General features: G+C 39.4%; 1 protein-coding gene and 1 long non-coding RNA gene across 5 annotated transcripts in view; both read right to left on the bottom strand.

Moving 5' to 3' along the window:
* LOC132986793 (uncharacterized) overlaps positions 1–1,997 on the bottom strand; it is a 69,088-nt gene extending 67,091 nt beyond the window's left edge. The window contains exon 1 of the long non-coding RNA XR_009675549.1: positions 1,814–1,997. This is a non-coding gene — a long non-coding RNA (uncharacterized LOC132986793). The remainder of the gene's footprint in view (positions 1–1,813) is intronic.
* Positions 1,998–2,384: 387 nt separating this feature from the next.
* On the bottom strand, positions 2,385–21,888 carry LOC132986783 (immunoglobulin-like domain-containing receptor 2). 4 transcript variants are annotated; one of them, XM_061053413.1, is made up of 10 exons: positions 21,506–21,887; positions 17,591–17,920; positions 15,545–15,664; positions 11,913–11,969; positions 9,577–9,723; positions 9,315–9,479; positions 7,869–7,982; positions 6,580–6,781; positions 5,156–5,822; positions 2,385–2,904 (listed from the first exon to the last, which is right to left on the bottom strand). In XM_061053413.1, exons 1-10 carry the CDS (start codon positions 21,546–21,548, stop codon positions 2,869–2,871), a joined length of 1,881 nt encoding a protein of 626 aa, XP_060909396.1. In that variant the 5' UTR covers positions 21,549–21,887; the 3' UTR covers positions 2,385–2,868. The 4 variants fall into 4 exon arrangements, with proteins under 4 accessions (XP_060909396.1, XP_060909397.1, XP_060909398.1 ...); XM_061053414.1 differs by lacking the exon at positions 11,913–11,969 and having other exon boundaries at positions 21,506–21,888; XM_061053415.1 differs by lacking the exon at positions 7,869–7,982 and having other exon boundaries at positions 21,506–21,885.
* Positions 21,889–22,275: the final 387 nt, after the last annotated feature.

The following is a 22,275-nucleotide window of genomic DNA, read 5'->3' as shown; positions in this document are numbered from 1 at the left end:
CTCCCCCACACAATGCTTCAGGTGACATCATGACTCCGCCCACTCTGTGCAGGTGCAACATGAGGGGGAAAGATGGCGGAACAGTTGAAACATTTCCCTCTCATTTATTTACTACAAGCGCCATAATACTGGATTTAAAGTAAGTATTATAAAGTAGTGAAGGTACAGAAGTGTTATTAGTTAAATGTAGGATGAGTTTTCAAAGTAAAGTAGGTACATGTTCTGATCTGTTAATGACCTATTTTCCATATTTGACACTAAAGGCCTGTTGCTGCCTCAGCAGCTTCTGTGGGCGGAGCTACATCTGATAATCAAATCTGATGTGTTTATGGTTTGGACATATCACTTCTCCCTCTTTTTTAATCTCTCAGTTTAAACTGTTGTGTTATTGTTTGAGAAGTAAGTATTCAGTATTCAGAGGTCATTTCCACAACTAAAAACAGATGAAATTTACAAATGTCAACAGCTGTAATGAAATACTGTGGTGCCACAAACCACTGATTTATAATCTATAACATTATAGAATAGAATTACTTTATTGATCCCAAACTGGGAAATTGTGGCGTTACAGCAGCAGGTTGTCCAAACACACAATATGAGCAATTATGTTGGTTTTTTATTTTTTTATTTTTTACAAATATGGGTGACTTTTAGTGTAAAATGTTTATCCGAAGTGTAGCAAGTAGCTATCTGTAGATGTAAGATAAATGTGTTGTAGTCCGAGATGTTCTGAAGTGGAACTAATAAAGTATCTTCAATGAAATCATCAAGTAAAGTAAAGAGTAAAGTGAGGTTTACGAAGAAACTTTCCACTTCTGACAGCGGAGCTTAAATGCTTCTTTCATATGAATTTCCTCTCTTCTTCTGAAGTGGGAGATAAATCTTTTTTTGGGGTTAAAAATTTGACAGAAAAAGCATCTGTGACTAAAATATAACCGATGACTTTTACAACAAAGTAACATTAAAAAAAAAAAACACATTGAATTTAGTTTAAAAAAAAGTAATTAATAAATGAAAACTACTTCAGAGCCTTTTCACTGTTTTTATGTTTTTCTTTTTTCTTAGTGTGCTCTGCCTCACGAGTCTCTTTAAATGCCATTAACAAGAGAGCAGAATACATTCTTAATGCAAATGTTACATCTTAACATACTGTGTAAAAAAAAAAAAAAAGAATCTAAATTGAAAGAAGCTACGCATAATCTTAATGAGAAAAATGAAGAAGAAGTGGGTCAGCGCTTCTGGGAGGACTGTTTTTAATTTACTCATTTCTGGCAAACAGGCTGAGAGTAAAGTTCACTCTCAGAATGAGTCATAGCTGTGTGTGTGTTATAGGGCTCTTTGTGCGAGGTTGTTTACATCTCTTATCCTGGACATGGAACCCCAGCGAGCTTTACTGTTGACACAAAACAAGCCCGTCTGAGCTCAACTGAAGTGCTGCTCTCAGCTCACTGAAGTGCTCTCGAGATCGTGTGAAAAATGCAGCGTGGAAAAAGAGCCTGGCTGTCACTTCTGTGTCTCTGCTTCCACTTTAAACCTCAAAACATGGCAGTTTTTAATTTCCTTATTTACAGTAATAAAGGAGAGGACACACAGTAGGTTTATATCCTGTACTGTAAGTATCCAATGTGAAGCCTACAAATAATCAAATCTTAAAATATGTGTTGTATGTGTTTGACTTTTTGAGACCCTAAAGGAGGACTTTCTTTTCTCGTCTTAAGTAATAGACTAAACACCTTTGGGTTTAAGCTGTTTGATATTTCATACATACAATAGAAAATGTGAGAGAATAGTGAGGTTGAACTAGAAACTATACCTGAAGCCAGATAGTGTATGTGTCTAAGTGTGTGTGTATGAATACGTGTACAGGTTACTGTACATGTGTTTATATTTAATTTTGTTTTGAAATTGTGTAATTCGATTTGCTCAGTTGATTTATTTGTCTCTTAAGAGGTGAGGTCCCTTGTATATAAGCTTGTTGGATTCTTGACCTCTCCTGACACACCTTTTTATGTTTTTATTAATCCTATTTTGATGTATTCTTACATGTGTGCTAATAAATAAAAAAATAAATTAAAAAAATGTACCAATCAGAAGATGAATGTATTTTTCTCTTCGTACCTTTTCTTTGGATATTTATTTATTTTAATTTTATTTCATGTTGTATGTATTCTTGTATGTTTAAAAAACTATATATAAAAATGTGCCAGGATGAACAAAATTTGTGATGAAATATGACAACTTGTAATGTAGTAAAACAGCCTTTATTAAAACAATAAAGTCATTTAAAAAAAAAGATGAATTTATTGATTTAAGCAAATACTGGCCTTTATCAATATCTTAATTTTGAGATGCAACTTTGCAACCAAAAATCCTGTCAGACAGTGAGGACTTCTTAGAGTTTTTTATTATTCCAAAAGTATTTGAGCAGTGCAATTAAAAACAAATCCAAGGTACAGTACAAGTATACAGTAACGGTATCAAAAACAAAGACAAAAAGAATACAAAGTGAACCTGAGTTGCATGTGAAAATAAGACTGTAGTGTGTCCCATCAGATGTGACAAAAGACCACCGTGGAATTGGCAATAAAATAATGAAAGAAACATCTTGGCACAGGTTTTTAAGTGTAGCCATGCTGCACACTCAACATACATAACGTCTACATGACTACACGTGCATAAACGCCCAGATATAATTCATGCAAATGAGCAAAAACAAAAATCTACGTCATGCATTTATTTTTGAGCTGCTGATATTTCAGTGAGGTGTTTCAGACTTCGTATGGCTGGTGGCAGAACAGTTAGCCTCTCCTGCGTAGCAACAGGACGGTTTACATGAGCAGATTGGCAGCGCTGAGCGGGTGGAGGCTGTCACACTATGATAGTGTCCCTGCTCAGTGCAGTGCTCTGTTAAAGAAAATACACCGAGAAGCCACACGTTAGAGACTTTGTATTCATACTCATGCTAGGTGAGTCCAGCCTGGTAGTTTCTGCAGCTCAAGGCTTGTTAGTTTTCATGACTGTGATTGTGAATCCAGAGAGAGAGAAATATTAGTAAGGCACGTGAGTTAGCATTTGTTACACTATGGTTACAAGCATATTGAAAGATTATACAGCTCATAAAAAAGAATTTATGTAAACATTTACAGCTACCTATAAGAGATCAAATCATAATGATCCAGTGTTAAGACCACATTTTTTATTTACACTGCACCAGAAACAATCATGTAACATACATAATACTGGTAATCATGTTCAGATATCACAGCAACAAACTGGTGTTACTCTTCACTGTATATTATTATTCCTGTCAATAAATCACATGAAAAGGCCAAAACTGAAAACGTCTTTTGGTACGATTTGACTTCCTGTTTGCTCCTGCTTTAGATGTAAAACACTAAAAATGTGTCACAAGGGCACTGGTAGCGTAGTGGTTAGAGCGGGTGTGCAGCCCGGGTTTGAATCCGACCTGTGGCTCCTTTCCTGCATGTCATTCCCCACTCTCTCTCTCTCTCCCTGATCAGACTCAATCCACTGTCCTATCTCTACAATAAAGGCACAAACAAATCCCCAAAATAAATCTTTGTTTGTAGTTGTGTTTCTGATTATTTTTCAGGTACTAGCCTGTATTTGATAGTTACAGTAGAGGCGAAGGAGTGTCACATACCAAAGGTCTAAGTTGTGCACTTTTTAACCTTAAACAGCTGGGAACTGGGGGTGGGGTATCTTTTTTAGCCAACTTCAAACAGGACTAAATGAAGTCATTGTTTGGGACTATCTGCAGTGGTGGATTAACAAACTCTTTAGTGGGCTAGTGCAAATAACACAATCTACCAGCTGTGGAGCAGTACCAGAACCACTGAGCTTTTGTGAAAAAGCTGTCTGCATTCAGCAAAAGAAAAAAAATAAACTGAATAAAACTTTTTATAAGTATGCTAATGCTAAAATGTTTATATGATGATCGTTTTGTGCAATTAGCTTTAAAGCTCCTTTGATTAGTTTTTAGCTGGTATTAAAACAGACTCAAATTATCATCAGTGCCTCTTAATGAGCTACAAAAGCAAACAAGACCATCAGCACCAGTTTTATTAAGTTTATTTTAATGCCAACAATCACTGCAAGGGGTTTGTATGAGCCCAAGTGATTGGTAGCATGCTGCAGAAACAGCCTTTTTACATTTTTGATAGCACCCATTCTAGCTAAGAAAGCAGGATGAGATTTTATTAAAAAAAACCTTACACATGTACAGGTGCTGCTCTATCCTCTGAGGGCGCGGTCACACTGGCCATCCGTACCGTGCCCAAGCACGCTTCAACGCTAAAGTCCAGTTCGTTTGGCCAGTGTGACCGCTCCGTATCGTGCTCAGGTACGGTACACTTCCTTGGCTTTGGCACACTTCAGAGAGGTTTGCTTCAGCACGGTACACTTCATGCACGAGCACAAGCACAATGCTGACAGCCTTCATTAAGGAGAAATCCAGAGTTTCATGTCTGTGTCTGACTAACATGACACAAGCCACAAAGTAGCTGTCATGTTCTCTGCTGTTCTCCGATGTGCGGCCGCGGACTCGACTGCGCGTCTCTTTTTCTCTCTCCCTCTCTCTCTCTCTCTCTCTCTCTCGTCCGCCTGTTTGTAAACTGAGCACGCTTCATAATAACATAAAGCGTGCATGCGTTGTATTACGACGTCATGTACAAGAGGTAATCGTGCTTGAGAACGGCACGGTACGGATGGCCAGTGTGACCGCGCCCTGAGAGTCCTTTACTACTTTAATCTTTTAGTGCTTCCTCTCTCTTTATGCTTTCTATCCTCTCTCCTTGTCACCCTGTAACTTTGTTATGACATATAAGTGTGTATTGATCAGATAAATATCTTCCTGTATTGATGTGTGAAGCAAAAGTCAGTCTGATGAGAGTTATAGTTTTTTTTGGACAATAATTCAATTCTGCGGCACAGAGGAATCAGCTACACCAGGGTTCGGCTTCACAGATATCGCTTAAATTAAATATTGTTTTGGAGTTTTCATGTTATCTGTTGACAATAAGCAAAATATTGAATATGGAAGGAGTCATCCTGTAACTATTCATAGGATTAAAGAGGCTCCTTCCTGAAGAGCTGCGGAGGAAGGAAGGCCCTTTTCCTGCTACAAGTAACTCACCAGGTTTCGGCTCCTCTCTCTCTCCTCTCTCGCCCCCTGTAGAGTTTGGGACATTCCCTGGTTGGGGCGAGTGTATGAGAAAGGCCTCATGGCGGGCTCAGTGGTCCTGTGGCGCTCTGATGGAGGAGGTTCTACTGTGCGGTACCCGTCTGTTCTCTGGTCGGCCCTGCGGTACCGCTTGGCCTCCCACTCAGAGTACGGAGGTAAACCGTCCTCCTCCTCGGGACGGTTGCTGGGCGAGCGGCTGTAGTAGCTGTCGCTGCCTTTGCCTCTGGAGCTTCCTTTGGAGGGAGTGTCACTGTCCTCGTCCGGTCTAGCACCGTGTCTGTCCCCTCCTCGTCCCCTCGCCTTGCTCTCCAGCACATTGCTGAGGAAGGCGTTGTCGTATCCTTTGCTCTGGGGAGGTCGAGAGGGTCGGTCGCTGTCCCACGTGTCCCTTCTTTTCTGTGGTAGAGGTGAAGGGCTGCGACGACGCCATCCGTCGTCTTCGTCTCTGTAGTAGCACCTGGGGGGGCTGTAATCCCGCTCGTAGGGTCGTTCTGGAGGATCAGCCCGACGGCTGCGTGAGTCGAAAGACTGGGCGAATTCCTCCAGCTCGTCCAGGGAGCCCGTGCGCCCCCTTCTGCTCAACGTCTTCCTCTGCAGGTGCTCCGAGCTACAGTTCCACCTACAACAAGGAAGAACACAGTGACATGTAGTTTATTCATTTACAGAGCTGCTTTTAAAGATCAGCTTTTGGTAACTTCTTGGAGTAACATTTAAAGGCTTTATATGTGATTTTTTGATCCAGCAGGTGTCGCCCTTGAGCTCCAGCATGAAACCAAAACAACTCGCGGTGCATTGTTGTGTTAGCATGCTAATGCTAGCGATCTTTATTATGCTCGTATCTTCACACTGCATGTACATTTACCTGAAATGAGCGTGATCTAGAAACACAGTTAAGCAGTGAGTACAGTATGTTATTCTTCTTTTCTCTAGTCCCTCAATTAAACAACTTTTATACACGAGGGGAGGAGTCAGCCGGCCGTCCTGGCGATGTAAACAAACTGGAGATTTGGAGGACTCTGAAAACTCAGATCCGGGAACGTTTTTAATTTATGGTGTCATGGCATATGGATGTATGTATGACACAATAATAAAATAATAGACTAAAACTAAAACTCTACCTGTAAATTTATATATCATGGCCCAAGGGGGTAGAGGATTTTCAAGATTAGTCCGTGCCAAACTTTCTTGGGGAATTAAAAAGATCAAAGATCGTAAATTTCCTGAAAAAAATGACATCCTCTTTTGTCATAGCACTGAATGGGTCTTGAAATTGAGTCAATAAAGTCATAAATATAAATCATAACAATCCTCCAAACACTACATGTTTCAACAGAGCTAACAGTCCTTTACCAAACTAACCGACTAACTGATTCTACCTTCTGTCCAACTCGTCGTCTGAGAGGTTGCGTCTGTCCCGTCTGGCCCTTCGACTCTGTGTGGGCGGAGCCGCTCTCATCACCGTGTGGTTTTCAAGATCTGCGATGGGCGGGAGCGCCTTCATCTGGACCGTCTGATAGGTGTGTCTGAAATCTGTCGTTCCTCCGTCGTGAAGAGAGCTCAGCTCTGATAGGCTCCTGGCTGTTTGGACGGACACATCAGTAGAAAATAAATGTGATATTTTCCCTCGTTGGACATATTTGGAGTTTATTTCTTGGCAAGTTTTGCGCACTGTGTAGGTGTTTGGGATCAGAGCATGGTAATCACTACATCAGCTTCTTTCTGGTTCTAGGTTCTGTATAATCTTAAAGAGGTCATATTCTGCCCTTTTTGGGGTTCATATATTTAATCTATGTACCTACTAAAGTATGTTCACAATAGCTAAAGTTCTAAAAAAAGTGTCTGTTTTCATGAACTGCCGCTCCATGCACCGGCTCGCTTCTGACTCTCTCTCTAAGGCTCTGAAGTGCCCACGTTCAGAGTCCCCACGTGTGCCAAGTCTGATCTGATTGGTCGGCCTGTCGGCTCTGCCGTAATTGGTCAGTCGCTCAGCACGGTTCTCGGAAATGTCCCGCCCCTTTTACCATATTGGGAATGCAGCCACTTTGGCTCCGAGTGCCGAGCATAAACATTAGCACCTTAGCACTACTGTGCTACCGCAGGCTACGGCATATCGTGGGCGTGCTACAGAAGTTAATGGGCGTGCAACATGAGCTGCTGGGCTTGTCACAATGAGCCAATGGGCTTAGATCAGTGATATCACACTGACAAGACGTCACACTGGCAAAAAAAATTTGAGGGGGGCTAGAACCGAGCGTTACATGCAGCTAATGCTACAGCTAACAGGAGGATGTAGGAGAAGCTGCTTTTCCGCGGACTTTGAATTTTTGCACATAGATGTGCCTGAACATGCACAGGACACTTGGAAAACACACTAAAGTGCATATAAAACCAGAAAAAGCATAATATGACCCCTTTAAACACTGATTACAGCTGAGTCAAAATGACTAAAGGCTGATAATACAATCACCAATCAAATCAAATGATTGTCCTGAGAACTTGTAAGCAAACTGTATTTTCTCTTGGGAGACAGTTAATGGTATTAAATAAATGATGGGGTTAGATGGAAACTTAATTAATTGACACAAACCATGCACATTCAAGACACACAAACACTGACGCACAGCCACACAGATCACAGAACGCGTCCTAATCTGTGCAGGCTTACGTTGGCGTGCAGCCGTCTTGGCAGAGGGAAGCTGAGCCAGCTCCTTCTCTATGTAGTACAGAACTTTCATAGAGTCCTGGTTGGGACAGGCTTTCAGTCGATAACCACTGCGCACTGTAGATGTGGACACACACACACACACACACATATACACACACAGGGACATGACCATGCGAGGACAAACACATATACACGGAGAGTACTTACAAAACAAAAACTAAAAACTAAACCCCAATAAGTGTTAAGATTAGTATCAGATAATCAACATGCATGTTGCAGACATTTGGATGTGAGCATGAGGGATGATAAATGAAATGAGGATTAGTCAAGTCAGTGTTTCTGAGACGATATCCAGGAGCTCTGACATGTAAGTCTGACTTAAATAGTTTTTATCTCTTGTGTTTAAAACAAAAAAAAGGGGATTTTTTTTTTTGCCAAGTTAGAAAAATTAAATGAATTGATATTTTTCTTACTATGAGACCAGATCTCATCTAAAAAAAAGTGTCTGTTTGTGTTCACACATGCAGCTTAACCTGAAATGTGTGTGTGTGTAAATTATTATACATCAACAGTGTACACAACAATTATTCTTTCAATAAAAACAACATATAGAAAATCTTCAACTGAGACACAGACAGAGAAAAAAAAGTTTTTTTAAAATAAAATGTTCAATGCTGACTGAATCAGTAGCTGCCTTCGATTTGATCTAACCCTAACCCTCAAAAAATGTCAGGATCATTTTTAAACTGTTGTAATATAAACTTTGACAAATGAAGGGTTAAAAACCAGTTGAAAAAAACATTAAGGCAGATGTCTTCAGTCTTATTTTGAAAGGAGGGTATAATTGCACTTTAAGCCACTTAATAATGCAGAAATCAATATTGCTGAACAAACACTGAAAATGGCACAAAGGCATTGCTTTCTTCATGTTGAGTATTGCTTTTAGTCCCATTTAGTACAAATGGGATTGGCTTCAGCACACAACAGGCCGGAGTTACCAGCAGATTATATAGTGTTTTATATAAATTCAAATCTTAAAATTATTGTTTTGTCTTTTTTATCCTACTACAATTTTAAATATTCTTCTCCTATGTATTAATTTTAATATCTTATTGCTTTTATGTGTCATATTTTATTTGATCATTTTTATATATATTTTCTTTTAATTCTTATTGGTGTGCATTAGTCTCTCAATGATTTTATAAACTACTTTTTCATCAATAGCTTTTCTGCACTCTTGTAAAGCACTTTGAACTGCAATTTAATTTGTCTGAAAGGTGCTATATAAATAAAGTTTGATTGATTGATACCATGTGTTACAATGAAAACACTAGATGATTTTTTTTACCTGCCAAACCTTTTTTTTGTACTTTTTTTTTTTTCTCACTTGCCACTCAGTGTTTCAACATTATATGAGATAACTGAGAGTATGTCAGTCTCTCTCACCTCCAGACAGGTTATTCTCCACAGAGGGGATAGAGGAGATTGTTTTTGGCTCCACATGGGACGGGGGTGCAAGAGGAACCACCGAGGGAACACCGGGAATGTAGTACGGATACACGGGAACCTGAGGAGGGGGTCCCCTCTTCGCCATCTTCCCCGCCTCATATACTGTGCAGAGGAACCACAGAAAGGAGTGAGACTTCTTAGACTGGAACTTGAAGAGTAAATACACTTTTTTTTCATATGGGTGTGTTATGTTTCTCACAGTGTCGAGGACAGCAGCAGGTCTCAGGGCAGCAGCAGCAGCGGACGTAGCAGCAGCAGGAGTGAGGACAACACTGACACCAGCAGATTCCCAACAGGAGCAGGAACAAGACACTGCCGAGGGCGACGGATCCAACAAACGCCCACTCTGCAAAGTAACCACAGGAGGTATTACATGATAAATTCAAAATTCATCTAATTTATATGTGATACCTAGATGTCCTGGATGTAACATTTAAATTATCCATGGTCTTGGGTTTTGGTCCATAAATAAGATCTATTCTTTGTTAAGGGAAACACATTTACATTAAAAAAACCTTTAAATGGGACGCTGGTGGCGCAGTGGTTAGTGCGCGCGTCCCATGTATGGAGGCTGTAGTCCTCAACGCGGGCGGCCTGGGTTCAAATCTGACCTGTGGCTCCTTTCCCGCATGTCAATCCCCTCTCTCTCTGCCTGATTTCCAACTCTATCCACTGTACTATCTCTCCATTAAAGGCACAAAAGCCCAAAAATAAATCTTAAAAAAATTAAAAACAAAAAACTGACAAAACAAAATTACACACCTGTTTACAGCTGCCTTTCATTAAACAATTTTAATAAGATTTTAAATTTTAACTCTGCACTGTAACTTTTAACTCTTTTTATATTTTTACATTATTTATTTCAATTAATTTCATTTGAATTATTTTTATTTGAACATATTCAGATATTTATAATTTTATAATTTTTTTAAATATTTCAGATTTAATAATTTCAGGGATTTTTTAATGTTCTATTTTAATGTTTCTTTTCTTTCCTCTGTCATGATGCTTTTTGATGTCTTGTGTGAAGCACTTTGAATTGTCTTGTTGTTAAAATGTGTGACATAAATAAACTTGCCTTGCCTAAAATAATATAAATATATAAAATATAAAATTCTATCTACAATGCGTCGTATCTTTCAGTATCATGGATTGGGACAAAATATTGATTCAGCAATAAATTGTTGTCCTGACTTGTGATACAATTATCGAAGCTCTGGTGCTACATTTAGATTTTTTTCTATTGCATTAGATTATTAAGATTCATCTGCCAATTTCACTCACTGCGTCACTACTTCATGACTCCTCACAGTGGCACTTATGAGATGAATTAGTGTAGCATGAACAGAAGTGAATTGGCCAAAGAAGAATTTGACAGCAGGATAAAAGAAGAAGAAGAAGAAGAAGAAGAAGGCAGGAGAATGGAGCAGCGGTTAAAGGAAGTGAACAGATGAAGCATGATAAGAGGTAAAACTGACACTAGATATTGATCAGATATCCTGATGAATCATTATATTATTGCTGCATCATGATGTTGTCCTTTTTGTGTGCCACATATTGTGAATTACTCTGGAATTTCCATCCCTAACCAGTATAAGCAAAATACTAAATACTTTAGGGCATCAGTCAGATTTCTGTATAATACGGTGAGAGCAGTTGGAGCCAACTTTATAGGATCACATGATTTTATTTTGAAGGGGAAATAAAGGTCAATCATAAAGTAATCACCATATAGTATATGTCAGTTGTTAAAGTTCATCACAGCTCACAAACGTTGGATTCTACCTTTAGTTGTAAGTAGACGTTTTTTCGTCGAACAGAGGAGAAAGAACTGAAAGCCATGAAGCAGACCTGGAGTTCTATCCAAAAGCTCGCCCAAAACAGACAGGAGTGGAGATCCTTTGTTGCTGCCCTGCATGCCAGTAGGCATAAAGGGCAGTAAGTAAGTAAGTAAGTAAGTAAAGCCGTTTTTTCTGTGAGAACATTGTCTTTATTTGGCCTTGAGCCATAATAACAGACATTTTTGGTTCACTTCCGTTTGGTTTTTACCTCCAGATAAGGTTGTTTTAACTTCAACCAAAAACTACACAGATGTTAATGTCCTTTGGTCTGTGCATCCAGTGACCACAGAGCACTAAAAAAGGAAACTTCAGATAAACTCTAGGGAAATCTTGAGAGACTCTTATCACATCTCCAAAGAATCCAAACACTAACAACACACTTCCTCAGGGTGTGTCGAAAAAGCATTAAGAAAAAAAAAACACTTAAAACCATTTGCTGTGGCTCCATACATCCCCTGTAGAATGTAAATCATCAGCGGGGGAATGGATTAAGAGCTAATGAGTCAGGCTTTTTCTCTATAAAAAGCTTTAAAAAACGTTGTGGTATTTCAGCTTCTTGACGACAACAGCAGCTCATGTATTTGTTCAGTATATTTGTTAGTCAAAGAGAGTTTTGATTGGACAGTGAAAATTAAATAAAAGGAAAGCCAGAAGTTGCCATGCAGTGAGACAGAGTGCAGGTGAGGAGCCGTACCTGGCATAATCTCCACATCAAACTCAGGCAGGATATCGTCCGGCTGACCTGTCCGGCCTGCAGAGAGAGGGAGAGCACAGGTGAAGGCCCGGCAGAGGAAGCAGGAAGCAAGAGCCCAAAAGGTCAAAGGTCAGGCAAATTAGAGAATCTGATAGCAGAGTGAATATTTAAAGGCTTTAAATGTGATTTTTCACACTTAAATGTATAAATCAAGTATATCCTCTGAAAATAACTCTGTGAGTCATGACTGTCTACAATGGGTGTAACACCCGAGTCCCACTGTCTGTGATGTTTTCAGAGTTTTCAGAGTCCTATCTTCACTTTGTTTACATCGCCCGGACGGCCGGCTGACTCCTCCCCTCACCGTATAAAAGTTGTTTAATTGAGGGACTAGAGAAAAGAAGAATAACATACTGTACTCACTGCTTAACTGTGTTTCTAGATCACGCTCATTTCAGGTAAATTTATGCAGTGTGAAGATACGAGCATAATAAAGATCGCTAGCATTAGCATGCTAACCCAACAATGCAGCGCGAGGTGTTTTGGTTTCATGCTGGTGCTCAAGGGCGACATCTGCTGGATCAAAAAATCACATATAAAGCCTTTAATGTTCAAGCACCAATCAAGGAACTTAAGGGATGAACATTTTACTCAGTCATTGATTTCCATCAAGGATAAATAAATATACCACATCTCACATTAGAGCCACAGTAGGAACTCTAAGGACGATCCAGACTCAACTTTCTCAATATTGAATTTCCATTTAATTTGTGCTAACATTCATCCTAAGGTGTTTCTTCAGTACCACCTTGGAGTTAACATTTTAAAGTTTAAAGTTAGTGTACCGGGCATTTTTTCCTGTTTTATGTGGATGGAAGTCAATTTAAGAAAAACCTTGTTGGTATGTGCCTCAGCCTGCTCCCCTGCATAATGTTTGGCTAAGCACATTAAAACAGTCTGATACATGTATTGCATACATTCTCTACACTTGTATTTTGGTAAGCGACCTTTCCTGTGTGCAGAGTTGTCGCAGAGTTGCCTCCAAATACAGTCAGAGACTACCGATAAGGAAAACAAGTAGATCATTGAGGGGACCAAAAACTAACATACCTCAGGTGTTTTTCATACTCTTATCTAAAAAGAGATCATCTATGTTGGCAAATAATTACTTTCAAAGTCTGAAAACATTTAAGTACTGTGGGAAAATGTGTCGCATTCCCCTAAAGATGTCAATCATAACCTTTTAATCTACTGCCGTCAGTCATTTTCCCAAATTTGTATTTTTGAGCAAATCCATGTAAAACTGTCATTCCTGCTTCTACTGTACTTTGTTTGCAGCGCTAATTAGCCAATATTAGCACGCTAACACGCTCAACATGAACCGAGAACACATTAAAAGTGATACCTGCTAATAATTAGCATGTTAGCTTTGTAATGTAGCATAATAACACGATGGTCTACTAATAAACATGTACACACTGTAGGTTTTCAACTGAACAAACGGTTCTAGTTTTTTTTTTTCATTATTTAAAATGTGAACAGTCGCTCAAAGCTGCTAGCTTAAAAATAAGATGTTTGTTCACACATGAATCACACTATTTTTGTGTCACAAGTCTTTGCTACTTAAAAATGATATCACTGAGTTTCTTAGAGGTGTTTTCAAAATGCTAACTTGTGAACACACGAGTCATGTAAGCCAGAGGTCAGAGATCATAACAGCCATACTTTGAATCTAATTTTAGAAGAGGGCCGACTGTACTACATTTCATTTCTGTTAGCTACGGGGATGTGCCTGAAGAGACAGCGTGTGAGGATAAATGTGAAGGGGGGGGGGAGGTGTGGAAACTGGGGCACATAACAATTCTGGGGCAACTATTTTACCATGGCAACTCTTGATAAAAAAAGGTTGCAGAAGCTGTAGGGTGATGAAACAAACAGAGCTTCTTTTGTGCTTCATGTAGGAGACAAACAAGTGGGTGAAAGAGAAACTAAACATCCCGTCTGTTTGCAAACCTGTTAACCACTGAAGGATAAAAGGAGTGCAGCAGGTGTGATAAAAACTGAAGACACAACCGCAGGTGCTCATGAGTTTCTGATGAGGTGTGAGGAGGTCTATAATTACAGTAAAGAGGCACTGATCTGTCTGACTGCAGGGATAGACATAACACCCACTGATTGCACAAACTGCTGAGTAAGACTGTTACTATGGAGGGAGAAAAAAACCACAGCGTACCCTCCCTACTTGATAAAAAAAAAGAAGCAATCTTGGTTCCCCCGACCTGGCACACTCATCTACATACCATGAAGCTCAGTAACACTGTGTAACCTGAGAGAGCCGGGGAGTTATGTAGCACTGAGAGGGAGGGAGGCAGTGAGAACTGGAGGAGTGTAAGGGAAGATTTTGCAAGACATATATAAATAGAAATATATAAAAAAAAGTTTGTTGCATAAGGATGCTAAGAAATTTGGGGGAAAGCTTTTCTTGCTGAGAGTTTAGTTGTCTAATTTCTATACAGCCATTATGGAGCTGAAGCCATTTAGCCTAAATTAGCATGAAGCCTAAAATCAGGGGTGACCGGCAAACTAACAATTTACAGCTCTTTTGTTTAGTATGTTCAAAATCACACTTTTTTAAATGTTTTTTCTGAAGGTTCTGTGGAGACTATTTAAGGTGCGACAAACCAGATGTAACATTTTCAACCTTGAGCCTTTTTTGTAACTTTTAGAAAAAAGCAGAGCTAGCTTTTTTCCCATCATTATTGCAATGCTGAAGTACTCTCATCTGCTGCTGTCAGTAGTTTAATACTGAACTGAGAGATGGGAGAGTTTTATTAACTTTTTTCATTGAATTCTTGGCAAGAAACAGAGGAGTTCAGGGTGGGAAATCAGGCACTAATGACAGTAACCTCATTCCCGGTTTTCTTCAATGCAAATAATCTAGCACCGTGATCCGGTCTAGTCTTGTTATTCTGACACATTTAAGCCCCCCCCCCCCCCCCCATCTCTTCTGTCCCTATGAGCTGATTATAATGAGATTAAGCGGCCTGTATGGAGCAGGGCTGTATGAGTGAGCGGACTTTGAAGCTACAACCAACATCGAGGTTGTAGCAAATCAAAACTGAAAGAAGAAAATGTCACACTGTAGTGAGAGTTTAGCCTGCTTCTTGTCTTCTCCCCTCTCTTAACGTCTACACCAGCAGCGACCCCCAACCCTCCTCTGAGTTGCCATGGTAACGGCTTAAGGAGGGGCTTTATAACAACAACAAAAAAAAAACCCTCCACAACCTCTCTTACTGAAAGGACATCACCTTTTTGTTGACTGAAGATTGAGATGACAAAGCAAAAAAACAGATAAAACCTGAGCATACAGCCTGTGCAGATTAATTTATGATCACATATGAGACTGTATCTAACAGGTTCACAATAATGCAAAGTGAGCTTTTGGCTGCATTGTAAGGGGACACACCATATGGCTGTTTCCATGGAAGTTGTTGTAAAAACCCTTGAAGGGAGTAAAGAGACTGAGACTCTTACTGACATCTAAAATGAAGCTTTACAGATTGTAGCCTCTAAGTTTGTTTGAATCTCTATCGAGTTATTATTTGTGATTTTAAAATGAATGCAGCCATTACCGAGCACCAGTAACTCCAGCTGGGCCTCGTTCTTCCCCTCCAGATCATCAGCAATGACCACTTTGCAGAAGTACACTCCACTGTCGCCCCACTGCAGCTCGCCGATACGCAGGTCTGCTTCTGTGGAGAAAAAAAGACAACAAGCAAGACAGTGTTTAAATCTAAATTCAAATCGATCAACTGTGATTTAAGAATAAAAATCATTATAATAACCCTGTTTCTGCAGGTTCTAAGGACAGAGCACATCTTCAGTTGTACAGTTATAGATACTGGGCTTGATTTAGTTTGGAGTATTTTAAAACTAGCACTGATAGAACAGGCTATTATTACTTTAAAAGTTAGGATGTCCAAGTACAAGACCTGTGCCCCTACATTTATCAATTACAGTATATTACTGGATACTTTTTTTTTAAATGTGAAATTAAGCATTTAGTTGAGTAACTAATAGTCCTCGACCATGAATTTAAATTTAAATGTTACAAATATTCATTAAGTATCTGTACAAATCCCTATTATTTTGGCATTTTAAAATCACATTTTGGCACCACATACTGTCTGGGTGGTAGCTGCCGTAGTAGTGAGCCAAAAAATAAAAACTTAACGCACATTACATCTAAAGACACTTGCACTGATTGGCTCCCAGCAAACTCATTAAAATCACATTTTAGATCAAACTCAAGTATAGTTTTAAGCGGAGCGAGTTGTGATTCTACTTTGTATTGAGATATTTCAGTTGATACCTTAAAGGTGCTGTGTACTGAAAACCAAACCTTGACAGTAAACTGACACTTTTTAAGAAGCAATATGTTTAAAACATGTTGAAACACAACAACTGACACATCAATATTACCTCCATAAAGCCATTTCCTTTTAAATGCCAAGCTGGGTTTGAACACTCAGGTTAAAGAACACAGATGGAGTCCAATCAAGTAAACATTAATAGCCTACTACTGATCCAAGAAGACGGTCAATTTCCAGTTTTTGGAAGTTCAGAAATGTCAAGTTTCTTTAAGCTTCCAGGGTTTGATACACAATCCAAATATAAACACCTGTAGCTCAAAACTTTACAGCAATTTACATTTCTCTAAACTTTTAGCTGTAACACTTTTTATCATGTGCATGTTTTATTAAAGCACATACTCGGCTAAATACTCAAACATAAAAAATACTCAAACATGGAATCAACAAGTGCTGTTAATTCATTATGATGTCAGAGTTTCTCTTTGCTGTTATAAATAACGTCAGGAGGACATTGTTGAGTGTTGCGTGTGTTTGAATGACACATTTGGATAGAAGACGGTGAAGGCTGTTTAACCCTGATAAGACTCGAGGTTTAACAAGGAGTCATACATGAATAGGAGCTGGATCATGTGTGTGTGTGTGTGTGTGTGTGTGTGTGTGTGTGTGAGTGTGTGTGTGTGTGTGTGTGTGTGTGTTAGTGTGTGTGTGTGTGTGTGTGTGTGTGTGTGTGTTAGTGTGTGTGTGTGTGTGTGTGTGTGTGTGTGTGTGTGTGTGTGTGTGTGTTAGTGTGTGTGTGTGTAGTCCTCTCTTCTATTGTGAGCCAAAGACAAAAGAGGTGTATTTAGAGAACAGGAAACACAAAGTGGTCCTACAGCTGCTCTCTTTCTTCTTAAAGGCTTTATATGCGATTTTTTGATTGCATGCTAATGCTAGCGATCTTTATTATGCTCGTATCTTCACACTGCATGTAAATTTACCTGAAATGAGCGTGATCTAGAAACACAGTTAAGCAGTGAGTACAGTATGTTATTCTTCTTTTCTCTAGTCCCTCAATTAAACAACTTTTACACACGAGGGGAGGAGTCAGCCGGCCGTCCCGCCGATGTAAACAAAGTGAAGATAGGACTCTGAAAACTCTGAAAACATCACAGACAGTGAGACTCGGGTGTTACACCCATTGTAGACAGTCATGACTCACAGAGTTATTTTCAGAGGATATACTTGATTTCTACATTTAAGTGTGAAAAATCACATATAAAGACTTTAATAAGACTTTAAGCATAAAAAAAACAAAAAAACCATTACTGTTGACGATGGCGATGTCTCTCCCTTTGTAGTGCTCGGCCAGCGTCATGGAGGCTCCCTGCGCCGACGCCACGACCCGGACCGTGCGCCCGCTGTCCGAGCACTCCAGGTGGGACGAGGCGCCGAGCTCCGAGGTCTGGATGGCGAGACTCTCGGGCAGCGTGAAGGACTCTCGCGTGCGGTCTCGACAGTACGACTTGTACCACCACTGCACCACGGGAGTCTGAGAAGACGCCGTCTGGTACTGACAGGGGAGGACCACCGACTGGAAGAGCATCGCCATGCGCTGCTTCTCCCGCACTGTGACATGCACGCCATCACACACACACGCTGACACACACACAAAACACACAAGGCAAGGCAAGTTTATTTATGTCGCACATTTCAACAACAAGGTAATTCAAAGTGCTTCACATAAGGAAGAAAAGAAACATTAAAATAGAACATTTAAAAATCACTGAAATTATTAAATCTGAAAATATGTTCAAATAAAAATAATTCAAATTAAATTAATTGAAGTAAAAATATGAAAAGAGTTAAAAGTTACAGTGCAGAGTTAAAGTTTAAAATCTTATTAAAGCTGTTTAATGAAAGGCTGTAAACAGGTGAGTCTTCAACCTGGATTTAAAGGAGCTGAGAGTTTCAGCACATAAGGGGAATAAAGGGAGTGAAGGTGAGTATATTATCTTGGAGGGAACATATATATATATATATATATATATATACAGCTTTTGTATGACTCCTGGACACGTGATTCATGCAACTATACAAAGAGTCACGCAACTCAGAGATTAAAATGTGTGCAGCAAACTTCAAACACAGCACAGAATCATATCTGAGAATACTGGGTGATAAACTTAGCAAACAGAACCGGGATCCATTTTCAGCTTTTCAGGTGAACAGAGGATATATGTGCAACTTCTTTCATGATAAAACCCTTCATTGTATAGACTTCAATAAGATCTGGGCCATATTAATAAATTTGGTCAATAAATCAGGTTTGTGGAAAATCCAAGATTTTCTCTTCAAATTACTCCCCCCCCCCCCCCCCCCCGGCTCCCGTAGTTTACAGACACACTGTAACAAGACAATGTTGTGACATTTGTTTTGGATTAATTCGATATTTTAACGAGTTATTTGAAGCTTTAGTATGTTGGAAATTTATTATGTGCATGCATCTACACTAATCAAGTCTTGTAAAGCAAAGCGATGCAACAATTAAATTCCGTTCTAAAGTTCAGCTCGTCTTGAATCCTAGTTTTAATTTTTTTAATTTAACCTTTATTTAACCAGATAAAGAACCCATTTAGAGTTTTTATTTTGATGTATCCTCATCAAGAAAAGCAAATAAAATATAAGTAATAAAAAAAAAAACCTTAATCTTTGTGATTGATTTCTCGGTCGACAGACGTTTATGTGTATCAGGTTTAGTTTCTTGTGGAGCTTTTAGTCGTATTAAGTCGATCCTCTTTGATATAAATGTCCTGGAGAAGCTACATTAGGTTTAGCTGAGTAAGTAAAGTTGCAAGTGAACGCAGCCTAAAAACAGTTTAAACAGTTTGTGATCAAAGATGAAACAGCTGTTCCTCTCCTTTGTCTGTATGGGGGACTACACCTGGGACATATTTCACATCATATTAAAGACAGGAGCAGAGATAAGTTGTGTGTAGGGGGGTTCCTCTGCTGCTCTGTGCCAGGGTCAGAGAAGTCAAATTCCTGTATGTGTGTTGGGGGGGGCCTGTGGAGAGGCAGGGGGTTGTCATCACACAGGGAGGGGATGGGGAGTGCAGACACAGTCGTGGGTGCTTTCTGTGAGTCGTATTAAGTCGAGGTGTGGCAGGAACTCCCTCTAAACATTTCCCAGAAGACCGGAAATCAAAACAAAAGCCAGCAGCGGGCCTTTTCCTTTAAGACTGTTTTTAACTTTTTATCTACAATATTTTCTGAGCACAAGTCAAAAGTCATATACAGTAACTACCATTTACTTTTATTTCAGATTAATCTGCCAACAATAATAATCGTAACTAACGGGAGCATAGTGTCAGAAAGCTGTAAAACCGAGAATTGAAATGATTCAAATTCGGAAATGAATGACTCAACAAATTAACTGTTTATCTGTTTATAAATCGGGCAAAGCAGCAAATCCTCAAATCTAAGATGAAACCGGAGAGTTTTTTTTTTTTTCATTTTGCTTGAAAGATCAACTAGATTAATGAAACAGTCCTTTATGTACAAGTATCAAACTATTTACATTTCAGACACAGGTCCAGTCTCGATAGCATCATCAGTTTCCTCTTGTTCCCCCTTGATAAGTAAACTACACTTTCAGAATAAAGTTTGGGAGGATTTTTTATTTAATTATTTAAACAGAAGATAACAAGAGGAAGGACAACCCAGCAGCTTCTAAATTCCTCCCACAGAAAAAGCTCTGGTCATCCCTTTGTGTTCTTTTTTCATGGACCAGTCCATTGTTAGGCCCCCACCTCTGCCCAACTTAAGGAAGGGGAAGGGGGAGGGGGGTCACAAACACCCAACCAATGAGAGCATCCGCTTTCTTCCAGCTGGTTGGAAACAGACCAATTAACTGCTGGAGATTTAAACCAAACCGTTACTCCGTGAATGTCCTCAGTTAGAGGTGAGGAGACTTTAGAAAACTATTTAAAAACCTGACTGTTAACTATTGTTTATGTTGCCGTCTGCATCAGGTGTGACTCACTGTGTTTTAATGAACAGTTTGCAGAGTGAGTGTCTCCTCCTCCTCCACCTGCATACAGACATCACTGTGTAAGATTTAGCCTGATAGCTTTTTATTAAAATACTGTCTCCGTGTGGTCACTGCTGCAGGACGCTGCATGTTTCCTGAACACGGTCAGACTTCTTTTCCTCTCCAGAGCTGTCACATTTCCTGCTTTTACTGAGTCCTACATTCCTTCACTTTGACTCATTGGCCCGACAAAATATAACAATGATAGGACCGAATAGAGCCTCTAATTCTGATAAAAGACTTTTTACCAAACACAAATGTTTTTTGATAAAAGAGGTGAATATAGAGAGTGATGGCTACTTACAGATCACAGGTTTATTTATAACGCTCTTGAGACCTGATGCACTTTACAAGATGTTGTATTATTGATATTATAGTTACTGAAGGACAGAACTAACATTAAGGCCTATTTTTAGATATTATACATTTCTAAGCTACATTTTTGTTTCATATTTGGTCAAAATAGTGAAAAATTCCAGTTGTGATCTCTCATTGGATCCTTTAGATGTATTAAAAATGAACTTGAATTAACAGCCTTCAACTTCAACATATTCAATATGCAACTATGACTGAAAAAGAAGAGCTTCAAATGTACACCTTTCAAAACCTTAAACCACATTATGTGTTTACATTTCAGCCTAGGTGTGCTTGGAACATTTATACAACTCCAAATTGAAAATGAAAACAGTTAAAAATGTATTTATACATTATTCCTTGTAGTTTCGCCTTGTGCTACCACAGCAGCTCTATTACAGTAAATATTGTTGTAGGCTACTTCAAAAAACCTAAATTTAAGATTAAATGTGTAATAATGGGTTAGTAGCCTTAGTTTATACAAACACATAGGCTAGGCCTGTATCAGCAAAGCTATAAACCCCCAGAGGGGAAATGATTATAGGCGTTCAGAGGAGATGAAGTAGAAGAAAACACAATCATGAAAACCACAGTTTACTAACTCCAGCTTTGGTTTAATATGTTTCGTAAAAAGTCCTGTGCTTTCTCTCCAATAACAAGGGTAAATGAAAATGTTAAGTTACAGTGTTGCCTGGGATAATCAGAGTTTAACATGGGATCAACCTGTTGCGCTGTTGTCGTAAATATGACGCATTTTAGTAAGAAAAACATATTTTGGTGAAGAGACTAAAACTTACCAGATGCTCCCAGTAACAAAGCCAGCAGGTAAAAGTTCATCATACAAATCCGTTTTTTTTTCTTTATAGTAAACAGCACTTAATCCGCATGTTGGTCATTCTCGTCGCCCGGTGTTAAACTTCTGCAGCTCACAGGACTCCAGACTGCGGAGACTAACGGGACTGTACCACTTCACACAGAGGTGAGCCCGGCACCGAAAACTACTACTGCTGCTTTAAAATACTTAGTATGCTTTACGTCTCTGCAGTCTCACTCATTAAAACATGAGGTTAGTGCAGCTAAGAACTTTATTTTTTTCCCCTCCGGGCTCCAGTTTTACTCTTAAAGTAGCGGGGGTTGCAGCGGTGTCTGGCGGGCAGATAGAGAGGTCTGCTCGGTGTGAAGATGGAGGGAGGAGGGGGGGGGGGGGGAGCTCCATGATAAAACCAGGTCAGGGTGGATTGTGAGTTTGCAGGAATTTTACTGCACACGGGCTATGGTGGGTAAAGTATTAAGTAGGCTACTGTACCCCACTATTCCCACACTGTAAACATATTGTAACAAATACAAATCATGCGTTAGTATGGGGGGGGGGGGGGTCAAGTGGGACTGACTACCCAGGGCCCAGTGGGGAAGGGGGCCCTGAAATAAAAATGTATTTCTTATTTTGCTTCTTTCTCTAAGTTATAACCGCAATAAGAAAACTAAAATTGTCGGAATAAATAAAAAAACATTCAGAATTCCTTTCTGTAAAAAATGTGGAGTCTGTCTCAAAGCATGATATTTCCCT

The sequence above is a fragment of the Labrus mixtus genome, chromosome 13, assembly GCF_963584025.1.
Source record: "Labrus mixtus chromosome 13, fLabMix1.1, whole genome shotgun sequence".
NCBI lineage: Eukaryota > Metazoa > Chordata > Actinopteri > Labriformes > Labridae > Labrus > Labrus mixtus.
Note: the sequence above shows the minus strand (reverse complement) of the source record. Positions and strands in the feature narration are given on the sequence as shown.

Excerpts from the sequence above, each read along its gene's own strand:
- LOC132986783 (XM_061053413.1), bottom strand. The coding sequence starts at position 21,548 with ATGATGAACTTTTACCTGCTGGCTTTGTTACTGGGAGCATCTG. Across the intron at positions 17,921-21,505 it reads TTTGTTACTGGGAGCATCTG|CGTGTGTGTGTGATGGCGTG; the intron begins GTAAGTTTTAGT and ends TGTGTGTGTCAG. Across the intron at positions 7,983-9,314 it reads GGAGAATAACCTGTCTGGAG|TGCGCAGTGGTTATCGACTG; the intron begins GTGAGAGAGACT and ends CCACATCTACAG.